Here is a 22713-nt window from a genome sequence, read left to right as displayed (position 1 = left end):
GGAAAACCAGCTAGATCAAACAAGGCTTCCACTTAACCCAAATGAAGCTGGGCCTTAGCACACAAGGGCCCTTTCCACCTCTTCTTTCTCCTCTGTGCTCCCTTAGTCCAGATGCTTTGGAAGTGGGAGAAAGTGTGCTTTTTCTCTCTCTCCCTCTCTCTCCCCCAATTATCCCCTCCCCCACAGTTTTCTAAGGAGCCCCCTTCCACAGCATGTTAGCACAAGCCTATGGCTCTTACCACAGCATGACAGGCTTTCTTGGCTTCGTTTTGTTTTACCACATCCAAAGTTAACCTGCTCCTTTGCCCTCACCCTCACTCACAAGGTCATGGAAAACAAAGCAAAACAAAACAAAAGCAAGAGAACTTTGATCTCTTCCACATGTACAACTCCATGTCCTTGACTTAAAACTAATGTCTGTTCTGAAATATGGCTTCTGTGGACTGAGCTGCACCCAGTCTCCTCATCCAAACTTCCAGTGCAGAAGCCCTGAACACCCAGAGGATATCAGAGTTGGTCCTGCTACTTGGGACATTTTGACTTTGTGAAGGTGTGAAAGTGGAACACATCTTAACAAAACTGTGCTTCTTCACTGGAGGATGCAGAGGACACAGACTGTCAATGCTGCTGCACTGAGCCAATCTCTCAGTCCTGGGACCCTGAGGGTAATGTAAGCAGCTAATTCTCTGTGTGTGATGCTAAACCTTGATGTTCTGCAGGACACGTGGATTAGATGCATTTTTTGACTTACAGAATTTTCAACTTAAGATGGGCTTATAGCAAAAAGCAAAAGATAAGTATAAAAAAATAAATACACAAAACATGTGTATTATAAGTCATTATAAGTCAAAGGGGCATCTGGGCTTGGAATTAGAGCATCTATGACATAGTTAAGATTAAATGAGGCCATAATGGTGGGGCCCTAGCCCAAGAGGGCTGGTGGCCTTAGGGAAAGTGAGAACTGCCTCCTGTCTCTTGCTCTGTTCCATGCACAGAGAAAAGGCACTGCTACAACAGCCAGGAGGATAGTGATCCTCTGCCCACAGTCCAGGAGAGAGCCATCAGCAGACACTAAACACACAACACCATGGCCTCGGGATTTTGTTTCCCGCTAAGCTGGGAGAAAATGACTTTCGAGGGGAGGGGCTGCTAGTTTGTTTTAACATTTAACACATTAAAATTAACTATGTGCATGTCTATGTGTATAGGTATGTACACATGACTGACTGTGGGTGCTTCTAGAGGACACGGGCACCAGATCCCCTGAAGCAAGAATTACAGAAGGTGGAGAGTCACCCTTCATGGTGTTAGAAATTAGAGTGGGTCTTCTTCTTAGAGTACATTACATATTCTTAACCACTGAGCAATCTATGCAGCCCATCATTGTTTTTACTAAGTCATCTAGTCAATGGCATTTTGTGATGTCAACCATGTTAAGACACTCTTCCACTGAAGTCACATCAGCTTTCTCCTTCATAGTCCCTCTGGGATCAGAGACAAGAGGCCAAACCACTCTCTCTCTTCCTTTTCCTCTCACAGTCCTCATTGCTTGAGCCTCTCCAACTGCTGCAAACACAAGACCTTGGGCCCCCAAGCTGCTTCCATTTCCCTTATGACTTCTATACTTGCATGAACATCTACTTCATGCCATCTCTTGCCTCACTTTTGAAGCTTCCCATATATATATATGACAGACTTGTTAATACCTTTCTTCTCTTAATCTTAATAGCATCCATCCCTACCAGCCCTTTGATTCATTCAGGAAGAGATGTTGCAGCTCCATTCTGCCTCTCAGCCTGAACCAGGACTTGAGGCCTCCCCCAATCCCAGGAGACTACCAGGCTTAACTTGGCCTATCCCCAGCTCTTCATTAAAATAAAAAAGCTTTGTCTTATATTACAAATATACTACACATCTTTATCTGAGATTGTGTTGGCCATGAACTCAATAACCATGTGCTTCAGCCTCCCTACTTTTATTTTTTTTACGTTTATGGAAATACACTGATACAAAAAACAAGAGTCGCCAAGATCATACTACCTAAAGATAATTGTTAACATTTTCTGTGCCTATTTCTATATGTATTTTATTTTACAAGATTAGAATTCAGCTTATATAATATTCTACCAATTGTGTTTTCAGTTACTAACATATTGAGGTTTCCCCATAACTCAAAAATTTTAGGTAATAAAATTTTTAATGACTGGATACTTAGTCCGCAACAGTCTTGAACAGTTTCCTATAGTTGGTAATATAGACAGTTTTCCACCTTTATTGCTATCAATAATGTCTTTAGGCAGAACTTTGCATAATGTTTGTATTTATTTCTTATTTTGCTTATGGAAAAGCTCTTAGAAAATAAGTTATTACATCGAATAGTAAGTACATATTTTGCCTTAGAAAGGTCTTATTTGTTTGGTTTTATGCTTTTAGACAGAGTCTCACTATGTAGTGGACCAGGCAATCCTTGAACTCACAGAGATGTACCTGTCTCTATCTGGGATTAAAGGTATGTGTTAGCTATCACACAACACATGCTTTAGTGTTTTGTATGACAGAAAGACAATTATTTTATTGTCTTTATTATGGTGAATATGACCTTCCACCCTAGATAGCAATGGACATTATTATTATTCTCACTTTCTTAATGTCTAGGTGTCTTTGTAGCTGTGTCTGGCCAGGATTCTTAGGCCTCACCCTCCTAATATAGGGATTGCAGGTATGTGTCACCACACTTAGCTTCATCCTTTCTTAATTTCTATCAAATAAAAATTGATGCCGTCTTTTAAAATGGCATGTGGTTACTAATGGTACTGAGCAGTTTTACAATGCCTGCTGGCCATTCTTAGTGATGGTTCTGCTCATATTGGAGTTCCCATCCATTTCATTTTCTCTCTGTTGAGGCACAATGCCTCATTTATGTGGAACACTAATTATTTGCCTGTTAAATGATGTTGCACATATTTTTTGCAAGTTGTAATATTTTCTTTTATTTTGTTTATGGTGTTTTCCTGACATTCAAAGACTCTTAATTTTAATTTAATTTAATCAATCACCATTTTTCTTTATAATCCCTTTGTTTTTATGCTCCGAAAGGATTTCACTAAACAAAGGAAAGAGAAACAGTCACATCACTTCAAAGAACTCTTAAATATGGAACTTATTTTCATGGAGAATATTGATTTAAAAAAATAGTTAAACCATTACCCCAAATCCATTTATTGAGTTATTCTTTTTTTCCACCCAACAATTTAAAAGTGGTGCCTTTAAATTAATAAACTTCTCCATGTATTTGGTTTGGTCAGTAGATTTTCATGTTTCAGCTGCACATCCTGTCTTCGGTGATGACCAATGGCATACTCTGTCAGATTACAACACATTTCAATGTAAGGCCTCCCTCAACATCATTTGGACTTTTCTTAGTCATTTCATTATGCAGATGAACTACAGAACTATTCTTTGGTCATAATTCCAGGAAAGATTACATCACAGGAATGCTGACTTACTGGCCTTTATTTCAAGATTTCTCTACCACCACCCTTCTCTCACCTGTCCAAACAGTCTGGGGGTGTGCTGTGGTCTGGGTTTGCCTCTCTTCTGTGATCCTGAGTCTTGCCTCAGAAAGGGTGTTTCAGCAAGTCCCTTCCAACCAGGGGCCTCTGTTCCGAAGCCACACTTTCAGCCCTTCCTAATTTACTTTCCATCACACCCTCATCGCTTTTCATCTTGTCATTAGGCATACCCGGATCTCTTCCCATCTTTCCTACCTTTACAAAATGTGTCTGTCACTACTACATTATTCCACCTGGGCTCTGACCTCCACCCACCTCCTCATATACCTTGTATCACCCACTGTCCTTTCCTCCACCCCTGTACCTCTACCTCTTTATCTCTCCAACCTCCCCATGCTCCTGACTCACCTGTGCTTGGAAACCTAGCCACTCCCACGCCCTGTCTTCTGTTCTTCCTTTGTTCCCTCCCAACCCACCTGCTCACTCATCAGCCTGCAGAATTCAAAGGTAGACCGTGACCCCAAAGTGCCACATTGAAAGGCTTATTTTTAGTCATCATTGTCCTTGATCTTTCTTCGGAATCTACTTCCCCTACTTTGAAATGCCTTTCCTTGTCACATGATTTCATTATGTCTCCTTGGGTCTGATGTTTGTTTCTGCTCATTCCTCTTGCCTCCCACCCTTCCACATCATTTATTTCCATAAGCTTGCTGGCCTCTCTCTCTCTTCCTCTCTCTCTCCCCACTCTTTTGAGGACATTTATCCAATGCCATAGTTGCAAATATTACACAAAGATCAACCCCAACTCTCCAACCATGAGTCTTCCATAGAAAGTCTCCAAGGAGATATGTGGCTAATGTTTTTAAGGCCAAGGCCTCCATGTGCCTTTTGCTGTTGTTGTTTTGTTTGTTTTTAAGACAGGACTTCTCTGTGTATCTCGGGCTATCCTGGAACTTGTTCAGCAGACCAGGTTGGCTTCAAACTCAGAAATCCCTGTCCCGAATGCTGGGGTTAAAGTACCACCACTGGGCCTCCACATGCCTTTCAATTTCTGTGATTTTTGCCAACATGGATTCTCTCTAAAGGGCTCTGACACTTGCAAACTTCTGAATGAATAGAAAATAAACAGAAGCCTGACTTAGCTTTAAAACTGAAATTATGTTCAAATCAATAAGGTGATTTTGGATCTGGCATAGGTTTCCTTTATCTTTGGTAGAGTGGGGACATGGGATCACTATTTCAGAGAGGCTATTCAGCCAGGATGAAAAGTAGCAGGGTGGTAGACCAGTTAACTCTCTGACTGAATTGTTTACAAAAAGAGGTTCAAATTCCCCTGTAATGATGCAGCTTGCCATCACTCATCTCTTTCTCTTAAAGATGAGCATATGCTTTCAAATGTTACTTTAACTTATAATACCATCCATTGGAACTCTGCCTTAATGTGACTGGTGCAATGTCTTTTCCTGTTTGTTGCATGTTGTCTCTAGATTTGAGTCCCATTTGAGACTCAGGTTAAAAGATGATATAATACTTCTCTTTGATGGGTACCTAAATTTAGTTTTCATGAAGCTGAGAATAAGAAAATTGACTGTTTTGGCAGATTATGGAACGGCATGAAGGGATATCATTTTATATTTTATGTTATTTTTGCCCCTTTCCAATCTGAACTATTTCTAATCTCTATTTGCTTTCAAAAGAATGAAGTAAGGGCCAAATATGGTAGCACACACTTTAAATATCAGCATTTAGGATGTAGAGGCAGACAGATCTCTATGAGTTTGAGGCCAGCTTGATGTACATAATGAGTTGTACAGAAAGAGGCATTGTCAAAGCACAAAATACAAAACTACCACTAACAGAAACAACAAAATCGATTAGGTAACAAAGCAGCACTCAGATAAATTAAATTACTTGACTATGGTATTAAGAACAGCAAGGGGTTGAGCTAACCAGTAGACTGGGTGTAATAGTTTCCATTTATTACTAACTCTTCTGCCTGTACCAAATGGACTTTAATGTATCAAGGCTTTTACAGTGTCCTAAAATCTTTGTTTTGTTTTGTATTTCAAGACAGGGTTTCTCTGTGTAGCTTTGGAGCCTGTCCTGGAACTCACTCTGTAGACTAAGCTGGCCTCAAATTCACAGAGATCCACTTGCCTCTCCCTCCCAAGTACTGGGATTAAAGTCATGTGCCACCACTACCCAGAAAAATCTTTGTTTTTGTGAACACAAATAGTTAATAGATTGTCCTCACCCCTGTCTAAAGGAAGAAAATTGCTGTTTTTTAAATAAATTATAAGCATTTTTATTATCTACATTCCAAGAAAAACCAGCCAGAGATCCACCAGGATTGAAGACAGCCATTTCCATTTACCTGATTGTGTAAGCCATCCAAAGAAGCATGGGGTACTTGGGGTAGCCATTAACCAAGAAGCTCAGAAAAGGCAGAGCATTGTGTCACATTCTTCACACACACACACACACACACACACACACACACACACACACACACCAAACACATTAAAACCTATACCTTTCTACATAACCATATTTGATAATCACTTAAGCATCATGCAAAAGAATAAAAACCTTCAGGATTAAGTCATAAAAGGGGCTTTATCAAAGTGTCACCCTGTAATCAGTGGGATTTTGCCACATAGGCTTTCACTTATAGCTTTGCAGAAACTTAATGCAAAAACTGAGCCTATAATTGACCAATAATGACCCCATATTCCCACACTCACAAACCACCTTTTTTATTTTTTATTTTTTTTTATAAATTCACTGCAAGACGGGGTTTAAAACAAGTGGATCAGCTCATGAGCTGCCCGCAGGTATCTTGAAACACTGAAATGGAACCTATAACTTTTCACCATGGGGGGAAAAATAAGATTGCTTTTATAGAGAGTTCCAACCTGTCACCAACCTGCAGGGAATAATCTAGAATTCATCTCCTCTATTGATAAGAGCTTTTTTCTTTTTACAAAGACTCCTGTAGCACCCTCAGGATACTCGGGGTAGTAATTGTCTGTTTGTGATCACCAGATGAATTCTGGGTCACCACTGAAGTGTGGCCAGTCATAAGACTATCCTCTGATATATATATAAACACACACACACACACATATATACATGCACTCATGCATGCATACATACATACATACATACATACATAATTGCTATGTATTTTTAAGCCAAAATGAATTCTTGGAATAGTTGTAATGGCAGGGACTTGATCTAAGAAGTAAAAGAATCTGGACAGTTACACTGTGTGAACTGAAGTATTGAAATGAAAAACAAAAAGATCTGGTTTAAGGAATACAAGAGTGGACCTTTGCTATCCGACTATGTTAGGTAAATCAATCCAAATCAGCCTATGGGGGTAGCTCAAGAGGACTGGTCTCTGGCCCACATTAGTTTCCTATAATGATGACAATAACTAGATAATAACATCTCTTCATTGCTCACCACCTCATAATCTTAGAGCTCACATCTCTTGAATTATAATTTTGTGCAAGTGTGGACATTAAAGTCAGACTCAGCAAATGTTCATATTACCTGTTATTAGCAAGATTAAAACTGTAGGTTAAGAAGCATTATCTGCCATTATATTGTGACTTGGCATCTCATCTACTATTAGATTAAAAACAACTGAAATTATTCTGGTGGATTTGGGTCTTGGCAGTTCAAAACATGAAGAACAAATGTAAAAGTATGAAAATGGAATCAAGATTCCACTTTTAGGGGATAATATACCTTTAAAAGGTGTCAGTGATTACTTTGCATACTGAAAAAACTGCTGCCGATCAATTTAGATGGTGGGATGTGGCCCATAAATGCAGTAGACAAATTCCATTCAACCAACCTAGTACTTTCTGCCCAAGCCACTATTTCATCACAGGAGCAGTGAGGTTGGGATCATTGTTACACTTCATAACCATCTGCAAATCACAAAAACAGGCCACAATGCAGGCAAGGCAGAATTTCCAGACATCTCTTGAAGTCTGTACAATCACACTCTAAAGCCAAAATTAGTCCTGCACAGTAAGGTCACTGACAACTATCCTGCAACTAAGTCAAGGTTTTTTTTTTTTTTTTTTTTTTTTTTTTTTTTCAGTCCTGTCATCTTGATCCTTAACTTCTGAGAACTCCACTCCTGCCCAGACTACAATAGTACACTGTGGTCATGTGGAAGGAAATGGAATTTTTCCATATAATTTGAATGAATATTCAGGGTTCTCACTAAACAGCATGTAATGGCACTCTATTCTCGGAGGTTTTAAATAGCTGAATATTCAAATACACACATGCCTTCTATTTTCCTTTATTCAAGGGACCTCAATTCCTATCTCCTTGAATTCCTTAGTGTATTTTTAAACAGTGATGCTTCAAGTGATATTTTATAAAACTGGGTGCTAAACTTTGAGGTACAATTATTTTAGTTTCTTTTGGATCGTGATTTAATACACATTTCATTTTTTCAGTTTCCTCAATTACCTATTTTTGAAAAATAAACTACTTTTTTTTTTTAGATTAGCTTTAGAGTCCTAGTAGAATCAAGAGATAGAATCATTTCCCCTACTAACCCTGCCTCCATAGAGGCATAGCCTTCTCTAGCACAGACGATCTCTTATCAACATCCTCTACCGTATAGTACATCTACTATACAGTACATCTGTCCCCATCAGATGATTCTCACTGATAGCACCAACATCTGAGTCTCACAGTTGATGCTAGGGTTCACCTTTTTTTCCTTGTTGTCCTGAGGATTCACATCTAGGCCCTTGAGCAAAGAAAACTCTCAACTTGAAGCTAATAAAGAACCTTAGCCTCAAATTCACTGGATATTCCATGTTTCAACACACTGAAGCATGTATCCTCTGTGACAGAGCCATGCATCACAGTGTCCTAAAAGCCTTTATGTTCTGGCTATTGTGAATTACTACATTTCTTTATATCAGTTAATAGCTCATAAGTTGGGTACTATCGTCTTAGGTGAACTTCCTTTTAAAGTGGTATCATCAGCTATACTTTAAAATGTATTGCTGTTGCCAGGCATGGTGGCTCACACCTTCAATTCTATTACTCTATTACTCTTCAACTCTATTACTCTGGAGGCAGAGTCAGGCAGATATCTGAGTTCCAGGCCAGCCTGGCCTACAGAGTGAGTTCCAGGACAGCCAGGGCTACACAGAGACCTTGTCTCAAAAACAGCAACAACAACCAAAAAAAAAAAACATCTCCCACACCTTGAAGTCATTTGACAGGGACACTACATATCTCATCACCTAACTAAGAAGCCATTATAACCAGTATCATCCAGGGCCACATGAACAGAAGCAAGTGGCTACATCCACAAGAATACATGGGTTTCTCCATGCAGAAGGCCTGGCCATCCTATTCTAAACACCAAAACGGGGCAATTGAAAGGCTGAGTTGCCACAACCTGCACTCACCCTGTCAAGAGAAACCCAGCCGATTCAGCTACAATCGTCCTTCTCCCAGAGGAGTTTCTAAGATTTAGCACAACATTAAATTTTTGGCCTGTCTCTTTAATTTGAGAAATTGTAAAAACGACGACAGATGGCATACAGAATTGACTTGTGTCCTCTATTCTTTACTGAAGAAGGGAGTGCACAGAGACTTAGAGTCGCAGAAGCTACAGTATACGGGTGGCTAATAGAATTATCTAGAGGCTCTCCAAACGGCAAGCATGAGAGCCTTCGAGCTTTCGTTTCTAGAAATTCTTTCAAACTGACCAACAGTGGTCCAGCTTGCCGCTGGTAATCACACCCCTGCCGCTCAGTACCCTCCTGTCCCAATAAGGACATGATAGATGTGTCATTAGCTCTGAACCTGGGCAACCTCTGAAATTACTCCTCTTCCCACCCCCAGCCTCCCACCCCCACCACTCCAAATCACTGTAAAATAGTAAGAACATTTAGGCTTACAGTTAATTGGAAACACTGTAAGAGAGGAGCAGTGCTTAGGACAGCATGTCCACGGGAAAATAAATCACCCAGCACTGTTATTTAATGCATTGTGACATCATTTCCTGAAATTAAACAGAGATGACACCGATTCAGGCGATCTCCAGTATAAGGTTCCATTCAAATAACTCACAGATGTTTTTCTCCTAGCAAGCAGAAAAACAATGCTAAGGCAAAGGCAAGGGGCGGCCTCCCTTGCCTGCACATCGGCAAGGGCCTGCCTCTCTCTCTAATGGTGCTTTACAGTGGGTGGTTTCTGCATACACCTCTCTCCTCAAATGTTTTTGCCAGGGAGCTCGACTTGCATTCAGTGCACATTTCCCTCCCTGAATATGAGAAAGACTGCCTCATCTCCCTCTCTCTAAGCAAGGCCAGCATTTCATATTTGGAATTAATTTGGCCCACAGCTGCTAGTAGACCAGTCTCAGAATCATGAAGTGGCCAATTTTCCAAATAGAAATAACTTATGCCCATGGACTTTGGCTTCTATTAAGCACTCTAGGTTCTTAAAGAGATGTGCAGTGAAAGAAACAGCCATAGTATCTTCGTGGATAGAGGCACTGGAGAAGAACAAGGTGAGGTATTTTGGTAAAGAGGGCCAAGGCAAGTCAGTAACCCTGCTGAAGTTGTGAGGTGGCAAAGGCCTCCAGCAGTTGGAAACCAAAGCAACCAGATCAAAATATCCAAATTCATACGATGCATGTGAGCGTGCATACTGACTACACTGTCTGGGCTGTACAGCAATGTGAATGGGTGCTATGAAGATCACATGCTCACTAGCTTAATCCTGAAGGTTAAATAAAAAATGAGAGTGGCTGCATAACTTTGCCAAGATCATGGAGTTCAACCCCAAATCAAAGCACTTTGTTAGTTTAATGACTCCTTTAGGAAAAACATACCCAGTGAAGCTCAGAAAGTCTAACCTCAAACATTGAGAAAAGCCAGGCCAGTTAAGATCCCATGCCACTAGGATCCAGACTCTAAAAGAGAACCTTTCTTGGAAAATCAGATCTCATGGAGGCTTTCTGAACCATTCCAACCAAAGTTCTTCTCCCCTCCCTATTCCAGGTGGACCATCTAGTAGTCTTGATTTTCTTTTCTTTTTTATTTTCTTTTATTTTTTTTATACAAGGCTATCCTATATAGCCCAGAATAGTCTTGAGCCTAGGATTTCTCTGACCTCTGTCTCCCAAGTGTTGGGAATGCAGGTGCATGCTACCAGACCCAGTAGCACTACGGTACAATGGCCCCTCTCCCTCTGATGCTATCTACTAGCTAATATCCACGGAAGGTCAGTAAATACTGACACAGCTTTTAAAGGGTGGGGTGAAATATTCTCTCCTACTGGGTGACTCTAAGCTTTATATAACAAAATCCCATCTCTTTATTTCACATAATGCCAGGAAAGAATATGGTGACATTAGATGACCAGGTCGGTCCATTTGTCAAGACCTCTTGCATCCAACTAGATTCAAATAACAATCATAACATACATACACTCCCACCACACACACACACACACACACACACACACACACACACTTTTTTTTTTTTTTTTTTTTTTTTTTTGAGATAGGGCCTTTCTATTATGTAGCTCTGTAGCTTTGGGTGTAAAGGAAATCATTCTATAGACCAGGCTAGCCTCAAATTCACAGAGATCTGCCTGCCTCTGCATTTCTGTGTGCTGGGATAAAAGGCCTGTGCCACTATGCCTGGCTGCTACTTTATATTCAATGTCTGTTACAAGAACAAAGTACAAATTTGAGAGCTTTCACACATGTATCTCATCTGGAGTCTAAATTATCCCTATTCAACAGGTATGCAAAAAGAGCTTGGAGGCGATATTTAAGATAAAATATGTACTGTGTTGTGGATTTGGGATTCTATTCACTGAATCTAGACATGTTATTCCCTCAGTTAACAAAGCTACCTAGACTGACCCAAAATGAAGAGAACTAGTCAATAGACAAAATAATTGAAGTTTATCTTTTCTCTTCCCTCCTTCCTCCCTCTCTCCTTCCCTCCCTTCCTTCCTCTCTTCTCTCTCTCTCTCATGGGGTGGGTGTGGGGGATGGGTATAGCACAACAGAAAATTTAAGATAACTTTGTTTTCCATCAGTAGGTCTTCATGAATTACCTGAAGGAAAAATGTTTCTCCAATATAACATGTAAGTAGCCTGACCCTTTACTAGGCCTCAATGTCTTGGCAGGGCAACATACATTAAAGCATATTTTTTTGTCATCAAACCTAGGCTTCTTCTTAGTGCCATTAAATGACTGCCAGTAGATACGGAGTCACCAAGCCACAAACCACAACCCTTTCTCCCATACCCACAGACAGTGAAGGGATGCAGCATTTGCCACAGACAAAGGCAACAGAGCATCAGAACTTGCCATTTCAAAGAGACTGCACAATACACTGGAGCTTACTTCTGAGGCAGTACAGGTATCTCTGAAGAAAGTGTCACACCTATTAAGCAGTTGTGTGTGGGGTGGGGGTGGGGCTTTACCGTTTTCAATGCAAAGACCCTCAGTCAGAAACTGGCATGAGCAAGCCAAGACCTTAGGTGTGAGCACCTTTCTCTTCCATGGTGAGCACACTCAGGGAGCTCTCCCCAGGCAACAGGGAAAGGTGTTGGCAGGCTGGCTTGAGCACTAGTGGCCTGGTGTATGATTATAAACGGTCATGTTGGAGATTATTTCTTGCCACTTCTTTTATCTTCGCAGTAGAAAAAAATGTAATGGCAGCCTTACTTTTGTAATTTTATAATCTCCAAGTGTTAGTAAAGAGAATACATTTTACTGAGATAGCTTTATTGCTGTTTGCCTGTTTGTTTTGGTCTTTTTTTTTTTTTTTACTTTCTGGCAAATGCAAGTGTTATTTCCAACAGATTTTTTTTCTTCTACCTCCTTTAGATTTCTTAGGGTGAATAAGCCAGACAGGGCCATGCATGAATGGAAGAGGATAATGGGTGTTCAACAGTTTTGCTAACTGAATTTCTAAGAAGAAATGGATTTATTTCTGTAAAAGTATTGCACATTCTAGAGGGCATTGTTTTAAAGGACACCATGAAGACTGGTAGCTAGAAACTAGAGAGTAATCCTTTAACATCAGATTAAACAAATTCAAAGAGTTTGGCTCTGAGCGTGGAAACAGATTCATCGAGCAGTTCAATTTTCAAAATCCCTCTTTGGTTCTAGTTTAAATATTTTCTCCAAAGTAATCAATTATCAACAAATTGATTATCGTTTCCCCTAACCATGGTTCATAGGAATCCGAGAGACTGTTTCAACTGTTACAATTGTACTGGAATTTGTTCTTCCTAGAAAATGGAAGGTTAATGATTTTTGTCATATTGAGACTAAGACTTCACAATTGCTACAGTTGGCCTTTGTTGAGTTGGGTTTTTTCCCTCCTCTCCGCCTTTTGAGGTATTCAGAATAGGTGACAATAGCTTGCAGTTGAGAACATATGTAGAGAGACCCCTGTGGCTTATTGGGGAAAGTTGCTTCATGCTGGTTGGGTGTTTGGAAAAAAAAATACACCCAGAGTTCTTTTATGTTCTGATAGTTAATGAATGCATGAATGTCAAAATGGGCCAATGGCCCATTCAGGGGGCAAAGCCTTTGCAGCCCCCTTGTATAAGAACACATCCTGAGATGCAAAATACATTTGCTTAACAAATTAAAATAATGAGATAATTCAATTAGCTTCTTTTTTAAAAAAGAAAGAAAAAAAGGGTACATCAGGGATTATTGTACTACAAGAACAGGTCACACCACACAAAAGGAGACAGGCCAGTTTGAAATAATGTTAAAGAGACTGATAATGGAAGAATGTGCATTGAATCCCACACATGTAAAGAAATTTACATGAAATAATAATTTAGGCCACATCTATTTTCAGTGAGTTCCAGCCGACATTTCACTTTGAATGTTGAAATTCATTAAATGACAGAGAAATATACCAGGGCATCCCTATTTCCAAGGACTCCCTCATGCCTGTTAGTGCATGTAAGAAAAGAGGTCTAAATTAACATGTCGCTAGTTAGGGGACCCTATTCTTGTTTTCTGAGCTTGGAATTACAGCTGAGTAAATCTCTCAGCTCATTAAAGATTAGAAAGTAAAAGTTTTACAAGACCATCTCATCAAAGTTACCGGGCCTCTTCTCTGCAGTGGGGGTGAAGTATAGATGGTGAGAGAAAACATTTTCAAAGTGAAAGCCAGAGAGAATTTCTCTGAGATCCAAGGGAGGTGCAGAGAAGGCCTGGAGGGGAACAGAGAGAGACAGCACACAAAGCCAGTGGGAGGAAGCCATGAAAAAGGGCAATTTGTGAAAGAAGGTCATGGAGAAGAGAAAAAGAAAGCACTTGGTGACAAGTGAAAAGAGGAAGGAAATGGCAAGATGACTGTGGGCTGGGGGCATTGCTCTGCCTCAGGACCTTGGGTGGAACACAAATGCAGAGATACAGACAAGGGACCTATGGATGCTGCAACATTGCTTTCTCATTTGAAAAATGGAGCAAAGAAAAATTAAGGGGACTTAATGGGCTAAACTGGCCATCAGACAGTCTAGAGGAAAAGGGACTGAAATGAAGTATCCCTGATTCCCAGACTCAGTCTATGTGAGTCTTTTTTTTCTAAACAGTCAGTGAGATTGTTAACGGCACAGAGACTTCTGCACAAAGTCCTGTGTGTATTTAACTAGGTAAACATTCTCATGAAGCAAGGACGGTGAGTTTGTAACACAGTTGACAGGCAAGTGCCAAGGAACCATGGGCAATGACTGCAGTGTGTGGTGGGAGCTGCGCCCATGGCAGTCAAAGCAAGAAATCCAAAGAGAGCTCCTGATGGTTAGCCATGAGGTGCATTCACAGACTGAGTACAGACCCTTCCTTTTCAGAAAGGCTGGGGGAGCTGGTGGCTTTGCAGACAGGTAAGGAAGGCAGCCCTTGGCTTTTCCATAACTCCATTACTACACTATCACCACCTTGACCGATGGCAGACATTGTGAGGTCTCTATGAAGCTGCCAAAGACCTGAGCAAATCACCTTTTCAAGTGGAAAGAACATGGAGATAGTCACTCAGATGGCTGGGTTTGACCATCTTGATTCTGCTTCTCTGAGTACAGAGCAGCCATATTCTCCAAGGTGTAAGCATTGGTTTTCATGGCAGAGGCTGAAAATGCATGCACGGAGATGCTTGGTTGCAAAGCAACCATTGAAATGTCTTATTTCAACCACGACAGATATCATTGTAAGGGACCCAGAGGAAGCAAACCCAACTAGATGTGCTGGTCAGGATGAGGCAGCTAGCCTGTTTAGGAAGCTTCTGCCTTTCTTAGCATCTCCAGCTACTTAAACCACCAAACCTCAGGGTGAAAACAAGGAAGCCCTCCCCTCACACTCACTCGACTTCCAAATGAAAAACATTTTACAGGTTAGCCAGTCTCCAGCTGAGGTGATGTAGCAAAGAACAGCTGTGAAGTAATTTTGATAATGATGAGAATAATAAGCACATGGCAAGGTTGAAGGCTTTGCCGTTGCAGCTTCAGTGCTCCTGAATAGATAAAAGTGATTAAATACTCCTGATTATCCCTGACCAATATGTAATGGATTTACAGCCCTTTCAATTAGTCAGTATTTGCTTAGGACTCATTATTTTGTCTTTGGTTAAGTAATCAGCCCAAAGACGCATGTTCCGTCTAATTCCTCTGAGCCAAGTCAGTGTAGGGCCCTGACCTTTGAAATGGCCATAGCTGCAAGGCAAGAATATCCACTACCAAGGCAGCCTCATTGGTACCCCCAGCTGATCTGAACACCACAGGCCAGATCAATTCACCTCAGTTTGGTACTAACGTCACTACATCAAAATGTCTGCTTTAGAGACATGAATCTATCACTTCTCCCTCCCTACTACCACTCCACCCCTTGCCCTCTATCCCTCTGTGAGAAGAGCAGACCAACAACCACCATCATAAATAAGAGTGGAACATTGTCCTGGACTCACAACACTGTAACTAATGTCATTCATCATGGAGACACACAAGCTGGATAACCAAATAAGACCTCCAGCTTTCAATAAATTACTTACTTTGTTATTAAGCTATAGTGTAGATAGAATGGCCTGAAAACAATGCTAGAACAAGACAAATCCTCAGAAAAGTTCCAAGAATTTCCAAATAAGATAGGAAAATATAAGCATGCATATTTCCTCTGTAAAAAAAAAAAAATTATGTCACTCTTCATCATGAGAACTTTTGAGTCAATAGTATGTACTGACACATCAAGCTGGCTGCAAACATGGGATATAAATTGTTACTTTAAGGCCATTGCACTTATTAGTCTTTTCCCAGAAGTGAAAAGGGTTAGCTTTTAAGATAATGGACTTGAACAAATTAAACTGAATCTTTAATTTCAACCTTGCAAACAAAGGCACCAGAGTACCAACAACCCTTCTGTATTTGTCACACACAACACACATACACACACACACACACACACACACAAGTGCACAGTGTTATCAGACCACTTCCATGAGATGAGGTGAGCTTGGACATGCCCATGGTAAGATGCTGATGATGGAGACAGCATTGGTTAGCAGGAGACTCAGCAACGCCCTCCTATGGTTGAAGCTGCATTGTCTGAAGTTGCTCAGATTTTGTAATATAGTAAACATTTACAGATATTTTTGAGTCTTGGGCCATTTTAAATAAGGTCTATTGCTGAACTCTTCAGACAAATCGTTGTTTCTTTCTAGAGGATGCTATTTGGATGGCAATGGTTAACAAAAGTTGTATGAGTCACCAGATTCCAAGAAACAGAAAGCAGGCAACCTTGAACAGAAGGATGGAACTCAAACCAAATAAAAACCAACCCTGTGTGAGAGACCATGTGACTCCCTAAAACTTAGCAAAATGACAAATACAATTTTGTTATTTTTGAATATATTTTTATCTTAACTTACTGTGAGATGCTGGAAGAGCCACGCTCTCATGATATTTGTCGCGACTTTGGGGAATATGCCTCTTTTCTTCTGGCGTTTTTTGTCCTTATCTGGATCATCATCATCACCTGTGCCAGGTGAAGCTACACTGTTGTCTAACCCATCACCTAATAGGAAGAAATGAAGATCCATTAGAGCAAGCATAGCAAGGGTGCCAACAACAATGCCAGGCTAATGACGAGCTCGTTGAAAGAAATCCATTAAGGGGGTATATTCCCTTTCATTAAAGTATAATTGGAGACACAAATATGTAAAAGACAAAATTAAGCCAGGCCTCTTCAAATGTTAATTTTGTGTGTCTCACTCTCGCCCATATCATTAATTCAATTATAATTGTGTACTTGACACAGCGCAGTAGCTCTTTGTCAATTATGGAACCCAGTGTGGGCAAACCGCTACGAGAAAGCCCATTTGGTAGAAATACATCCCCGTGCCCATAGTGAGCACAGACTGCCGGGTAATCAAGTTAAATGTTCTGTAGTCTATATATTCTAGGATGCCTGCATAGGTGACAGTAGCTGTGTCACTGTTGATTGCACATAACGCACTGCCTGCTCAGCCCCTCCCAGAACTGTCACCTCCTAAACTCACACATTCGCATACTCCTCCTGTGACCCAGAGCCCCACATTTGCATGACATGGAAACTTTTTAGCTCTCTGCAGCACTGATCATTATCGTGAGGGGGCAGACAAAAAGACACACATCAAGGTAGGGTGCTCACTTAATCAGAGCCTTCCTATCAACATCTTTCTCTTCTGTGCTTTTCTCTGGCATTAATTGTGCATTAGCAAAAATCATTTACTTTTAACAGTCAGAGTTATTTTTTCTTGCCCTCCGGCAAAAATGCCTTGAAAGCCTGCCTGGAGGGCATCTAAATTATGTATCTGAAAAACTCTTCTGGCAAGGCATTGCAGGACCCCTACTTTCTTAAAATTCATACGAGCACGTCTTCCTGTTTTTGGGAAGGCATCAATCAAGAGTAGCGATATATGCCATATCCCTACATTAATATTTGAACTAATAACTTTAAAAAAAGGAAAGAAACAAGATCCGACTTGTGGCATAATCAAATGCAAAATAAATGAAGAATACGGGGACAGCACTGAGGCTTTATAGATGGCTGTGTTTTCCTTGCACATCATTAGCCTGGAGCCACACGAAAGAGGGAAACAGAGAAGTGGAGAGTTTATGCTCCCTGCTGGTGTTTAAGAAGCTGGGGTCCTGGAAGGACATCTGGGAATTGCGCTGAGATGGGTTTTTTTGTAATTTAAGAATAGACATTCATTAGCAGTAAATGCCATAAATCCCACGCTAAGTAAAAACCTTGTCCAAGAAAGCCTAAAACAATAAACTCTGTGCTCAATGTAGCCTGAGCTGGGCACTCTGTAGCTGCCCGAGGAATGCAGCAGATCCACCAGCAAATCCCCAGCCCCACTCCCTCCTCCCAAATGGTGTTTCACCCAGACTTCCTGCCCACTGGGGCACTGGCCTTAGAACTTCTGGGTCTGCCCTGTGGCCTTTTGGTACCTGTTCCTTTAGCTCTCTCACAGAAAAAAAAAACCCTCAACCTTCTTTGACCAGAGAAGCAGAAAAACCACAGCAAAGAGCTGGCAGATTAATTTTATTGACATTTCCATTTTCACTGCAATGCGATCCCCTCCATCACATGGAAGGGATGACCCTCACTATTTACAGACTGACAGGCCACTTCGTTACAGCCACCCTGCCCCAAGGCAAAGCAGCTCCCTTCCATCTGCCCAAACACTAGAGCATGACCCCAAAGTTGCTGTTCTCTTTTTCTTTGCCTTCTGTTATGATAAAAAAAAAAAAAAAAAAAAAAAAAAAAAAAAGAGGGAGAGCGAGAGAGACAGACACATACACACACGCGCGCTTGCACACACACACACACACACACATACATACACACACAGAGACAGAGAGCCTGGGGGTGGGACACACACACACACACACACACACACACACACACACACGGGGGGGGGGCGAGAAGAGAGGGAGAGCCAAATAGTCAAAAAAGAAATGAGTAGGCAGGCAGGGAAAGAAAAATCCATTGGCTTTTGAATACTGGATATATGGATATATAGAATCTAATCTTTATCTGTTGACCTTCCCTGAACACACATGTACATCAATCTGGGGGTTGTGCACACATGCACACACACACACACACACGTACGTGCCCCAGCCTGCATGGGGACATGTGCACACACTTTCCACTGTGCCAAGGAACTGCTGCAAGGCAAATTCTCACCCACACTAATGGCTTCTGACTGCTCCTTGGCAACCCCAGCATTTTCACCTGGGTGGAAGTGCTCTCCAAAATACAGACACTGGAGCGATCTCATCAGCTGCTCATGTGACACAGATGGAGAGTGGCTATTAGGAGCCAGGCAGTGGGCCTTGGGGATCTGAGGTGCTGTTCTGTAGCCTGAGGCAATTTTGAAAAGCAGTACCCAGAGATGAGGGGGAAAAAATTCACATTGCAAGTCCAAGTTTGAAGTCAGTCTGTCCGTCTCCACACTGTGGATAGAGATATCTTTGTCTCTTACTGTGGAGTCTCTGTGGCTCTCTGAATGCACATTTCAGATTATGTATGGAATAACTCTTCCTTCACTGTCTTCCAAATAGAAAAACACACTGTGTAAACAATGCCTGTGTGTATATATTTCTTCCTAAGCACATATGGTTTCTGTGTATATGTTTAAGCTGAAATTGTCAGGATTTTGTTAAAATCTCATTTAGCTTTCTTTGATAGATTTTTGAATACACGTATTGCAAAAGGTTAATGGCTTAATTGAAGGAAGTTCAACGAAAAAAGGCATTTGCCTTTTGAACCCAATCAATGACCTTAAAAAATGAGAGGCAGTGACTCCATGGTGCATTTTCTCTTGTTTAAAAAGAAAAGGGGCTGATAACATTCTCAGACTATATGATTCACCATGTTTAGCTCCAAAAAAAAAAAAATGTAGCTAGCATGCTCATCCTTTGATGACTGACTTAAATTGGATAAAGAGAAGCATTACATGAATTTTAATGGAAAGCAGTCCATTTTGTAAAAATGTTATGAAATATTTGAATTTAGATCGGTGTCATAAATAATTATAAACAAAACATGTCTGGTTTTATATTAATAGCTAGATACTCAATAGGATACTTTTTTATTAAGTTTGACAATTTCATACATGCATAGGGATAAAAGACTCTTAATACTAGCGTTTAAATCTCTACAACAAGAGGGACTTTTCTTTCCCAAATACAACAATAAATACTATCATTTTCTTCCTAATGAACTATGAACCAAGTCTAGCACTAAGTTCTAACAACAACATAAAGAAAATGTTTGAAAGGCAACTATGTGCTCTAAATCTAAACTAAATGTCTGTAAGTGCAGATGGAGCTAAGCCGCTGGTAACATTGGATATCACTTTCTTGTTTCCAGGCTGTGTGGAACAGGGTTGTTGGTCTTTGGCATGTGCATTAATTGAGTTAACATGCTGGAGGGGGGTGTATACAATAGCATAATGTGTGTAGTAAAGGAGGCAGAAGCACTGATAGTACAGACATCAACCCCAGAAGTTATGGCTCAATACTGTAGAAACCTTGAGAAAAAGAGTTGTTTCTTACTTATTTTTGTCCTACCTAGGTGCATAACCTCAATAGCATGACCATTTGTTGGAAGGGTGAATGACTGACAGGCTTATTCAAAGGCTTTTTCCTCTGTCTGACAATGGTCACACTGGGGGAACTGCACCCACAGAGTAAATAAGGACTATTCTTGGTAGCTGGTAGATTGCTCACATGCACACCTCACTTGCAAACATGCCAGGAATGACATTCCTTGGGAAAGAGACTTTGGTGCTCCCAGGGCCTATGTGGGTGACTGTACTACTATCAGATTCCCATTTCTGATGATGAAGAAATTATTTTCTTTCGAATCCTTTGACCAAGGTAGAGATATATGTTTTGGACAAGATATTCAAATTATGTATACTTCAGAGAGACATAACATGTGTGAAAATAAGAGGAAATATTCAAGCCCAGTGGGCACATAGACTATAAGTACTCTAAACCACAAGGGAGAATGATGAAGATGTAGGTCTCAAGGCTTTATCCCATACTCATTGAATCAAAATATCCTGGGCCCAAGGCTGTGCATTTTAAACAAGTTGTGTATGCACAAAGATTGGTACTGGTTCTTTGCACACGTGTGTGTACAAGCAAAAGTGTGTGTGTGTATGTAGGACAGAGGACTATTATGTGGGTCAGAGCTCTCCTATGCCATGGTCTCCAGGTATCAAACTCAGGTTGTTGGCCCAGGTGGCAAGTTCCTTTACCCACTGAGCCACCTCAACGGCCCAAATTTTTCTTTCTTAAAGTAAATTTAATTTTTATTATATCAGTTTGTTTAAGCCTCCAGACTGCTCTGGGGTCCTGGCTGTTTCCATGTTGTCTCATGTTCATGTTAAATAGAACTGCAACATTGACTCTTGAAATGCACTTCAGCAGCTTAGGTATCAGCTAAGAAGCAGGCAGAATTTCAGATGTACCAAAGATCAAGTGCCTAGGAAAGGCTAGGTGTGGGGCCCAGCACACTGAGCACCAAGAAGCCCTGCGGTGGTTCCGATGCCCACTTCAGCTGCACAGCTCTGAGAATATCCCCTTAGGCTGCTATCCCTGTTGTTGTCTGGAGGCCCGCTCTAATCTCTGCATCCTTCTGCTGTTTTAAGACTCTGAAGTATAGTGAGAACATCTCTGGCTGGATTTACATTCATGCTCTAAAGGAAATCCCACATTCTTTCCAGGGCTGAGCTGAATAGTCTCCGAGCACAGGCACTGCTACAGAGGCACCTGCCTAGGCAACAGATGTAGGCCACAGAGTTGCAGGATGCTGAATCCCAAGGTGCCCTGAATATTCTGGAAAAGCAAAAGTCCCTATCCATAGATATGTATTCAGCAAATCAAGCACATTATGAGAGGACCCTCAGATGACCCTACCTAAGAAAATGCCATCCCTAAAACCCTTGGCCATAAAAACCACTCAAGCAAAGGACATACCTCTGCTCATTTGCATACTACGCTGTCCCCTTTAGCTCAAAGTCAGGATCTACCTGGACGTCCGCTGAAAAGTTTGGAGTAAAGATATCATAAAAACAGCAATGATGTGTTAGAATGTGTCTAACGCCACAGGGATGGAGAGTTCTTCTTGTCTCCTATCCCCATGCTTTAAAAAACAAACTTATTTTCAGAGGACACTGAAACTATGAGGCTGACTCCTTGATCAAACTCTCTGCATTCAAGGATGAACCAGAATCTGGCCATAGCTTCTCCAAGTCCACTCAGTTACCACAGGCTTTCTCATAAGTCTGTGAGCTAGCTTTTACTTCTCTAAGCATTTTTTTTTTGGTCTGAGTTCTCTTATCAACCCACACTGAAGAAGGCCCGGGAGTATAAGAAAAGGCCTAAACCCTGGAAAAAGTTAATTTTAGGTTGTAACATGTGGAACTCTGCGAGTGCTGGTCCAGCTTGGCCACAAATAGATATGTGTGTACTTTGCTTCACAAGTCAGCCAGGGCCTGAGAGGGCTTCACATACAATTAGTGAAAAGTTGGAATTTTTGTGGACTAAGCTTTCAGGGCCAAGTGGAGACCCTGACAAGGTCAGGAGCCAATGACCTTGTAGCTAGACATGCTACCCACTGATAAATGGTTGATAGATAATACAGATAGAAAGACAGATAAATAGAAAGCAATACCTTCTAACCGTCTCATTTCTAGCGTTCAAATGTGTTCGTCAATACATGTGTGCTGGTGTATGATATGTGTGACTATAATCAGGTATGCAGTATATATATGTGCATGTATTTGTATATGTGTAACTTTATAAAATACTTGTAAAGTGATGAAATTTGTATAAAAGGGTCAAAGTGTTTATATATGAACTGTTTTGGGGAGGGTAGGCACAGACTTTTGTATGTGCAAATACACATTTACACAGTCCCTAAACATTTCTATTCAACATGCGTTTTCTATGTTGGTCCTCCTATGACATAACGCCGTGCCCTGGGCTTCATCAACACTTTCCACTCTCCTTATCTTCATCCCCACAAATGTATCTTTACTTGTACTCACATTGTCATCACAGCCAATCTTCAAAAAAAGTGGGGGGGGGGGAGAAAGGAGAGAAGGA

At 40.9% G+C, this 22713-nt stretch overlaps 1 protein-coding gene across 7 annotated transcripts in view; it reads right to left on the bottom strand.

Annotated features, from left to right (window-relative positions):
- Window positions 1-22713, bottom strand: part of Meis2 (Meis homeobox 2) — a 208507-nt gene that overhangs the window by 127981 nt on the left and 57813 nt on the right. For all 7 annotated transcript variants that reach the window (XM_051183762.1, XM_051183761.1, XM_051183765.1 and 4 more), the window contains one exon: window positions 16470-16615. In XM_051183762.1, the coding sequence (XP_051039719.1) occupies window positions 16470-16615 (146 nt within the window). The remainder of the gene's footprint in view (window positions 1-16469; window positions 16616-22713) is intronic.

Source organism: Phodopus roborovskii, unplaced genomic scaffold (assembly GCF_943737965.1).
Source record: "Phodopus roborovskii unplaced genomic scaffold, PHOROB, whole genome shotgun sequence".
Taxonomy (NCBI): domain Eukaryota; kingdom Metazoa; phylum Chordata; class Mammalia; order Rodentia; family Cricetidae; genus Phodopus; species Phodopus roborovskii.
The sequence above is the reverse complement of the archived record's forward strand: the minus strand, read 5'-3'. Positions and strand labels throughout refer to the sequence as shown.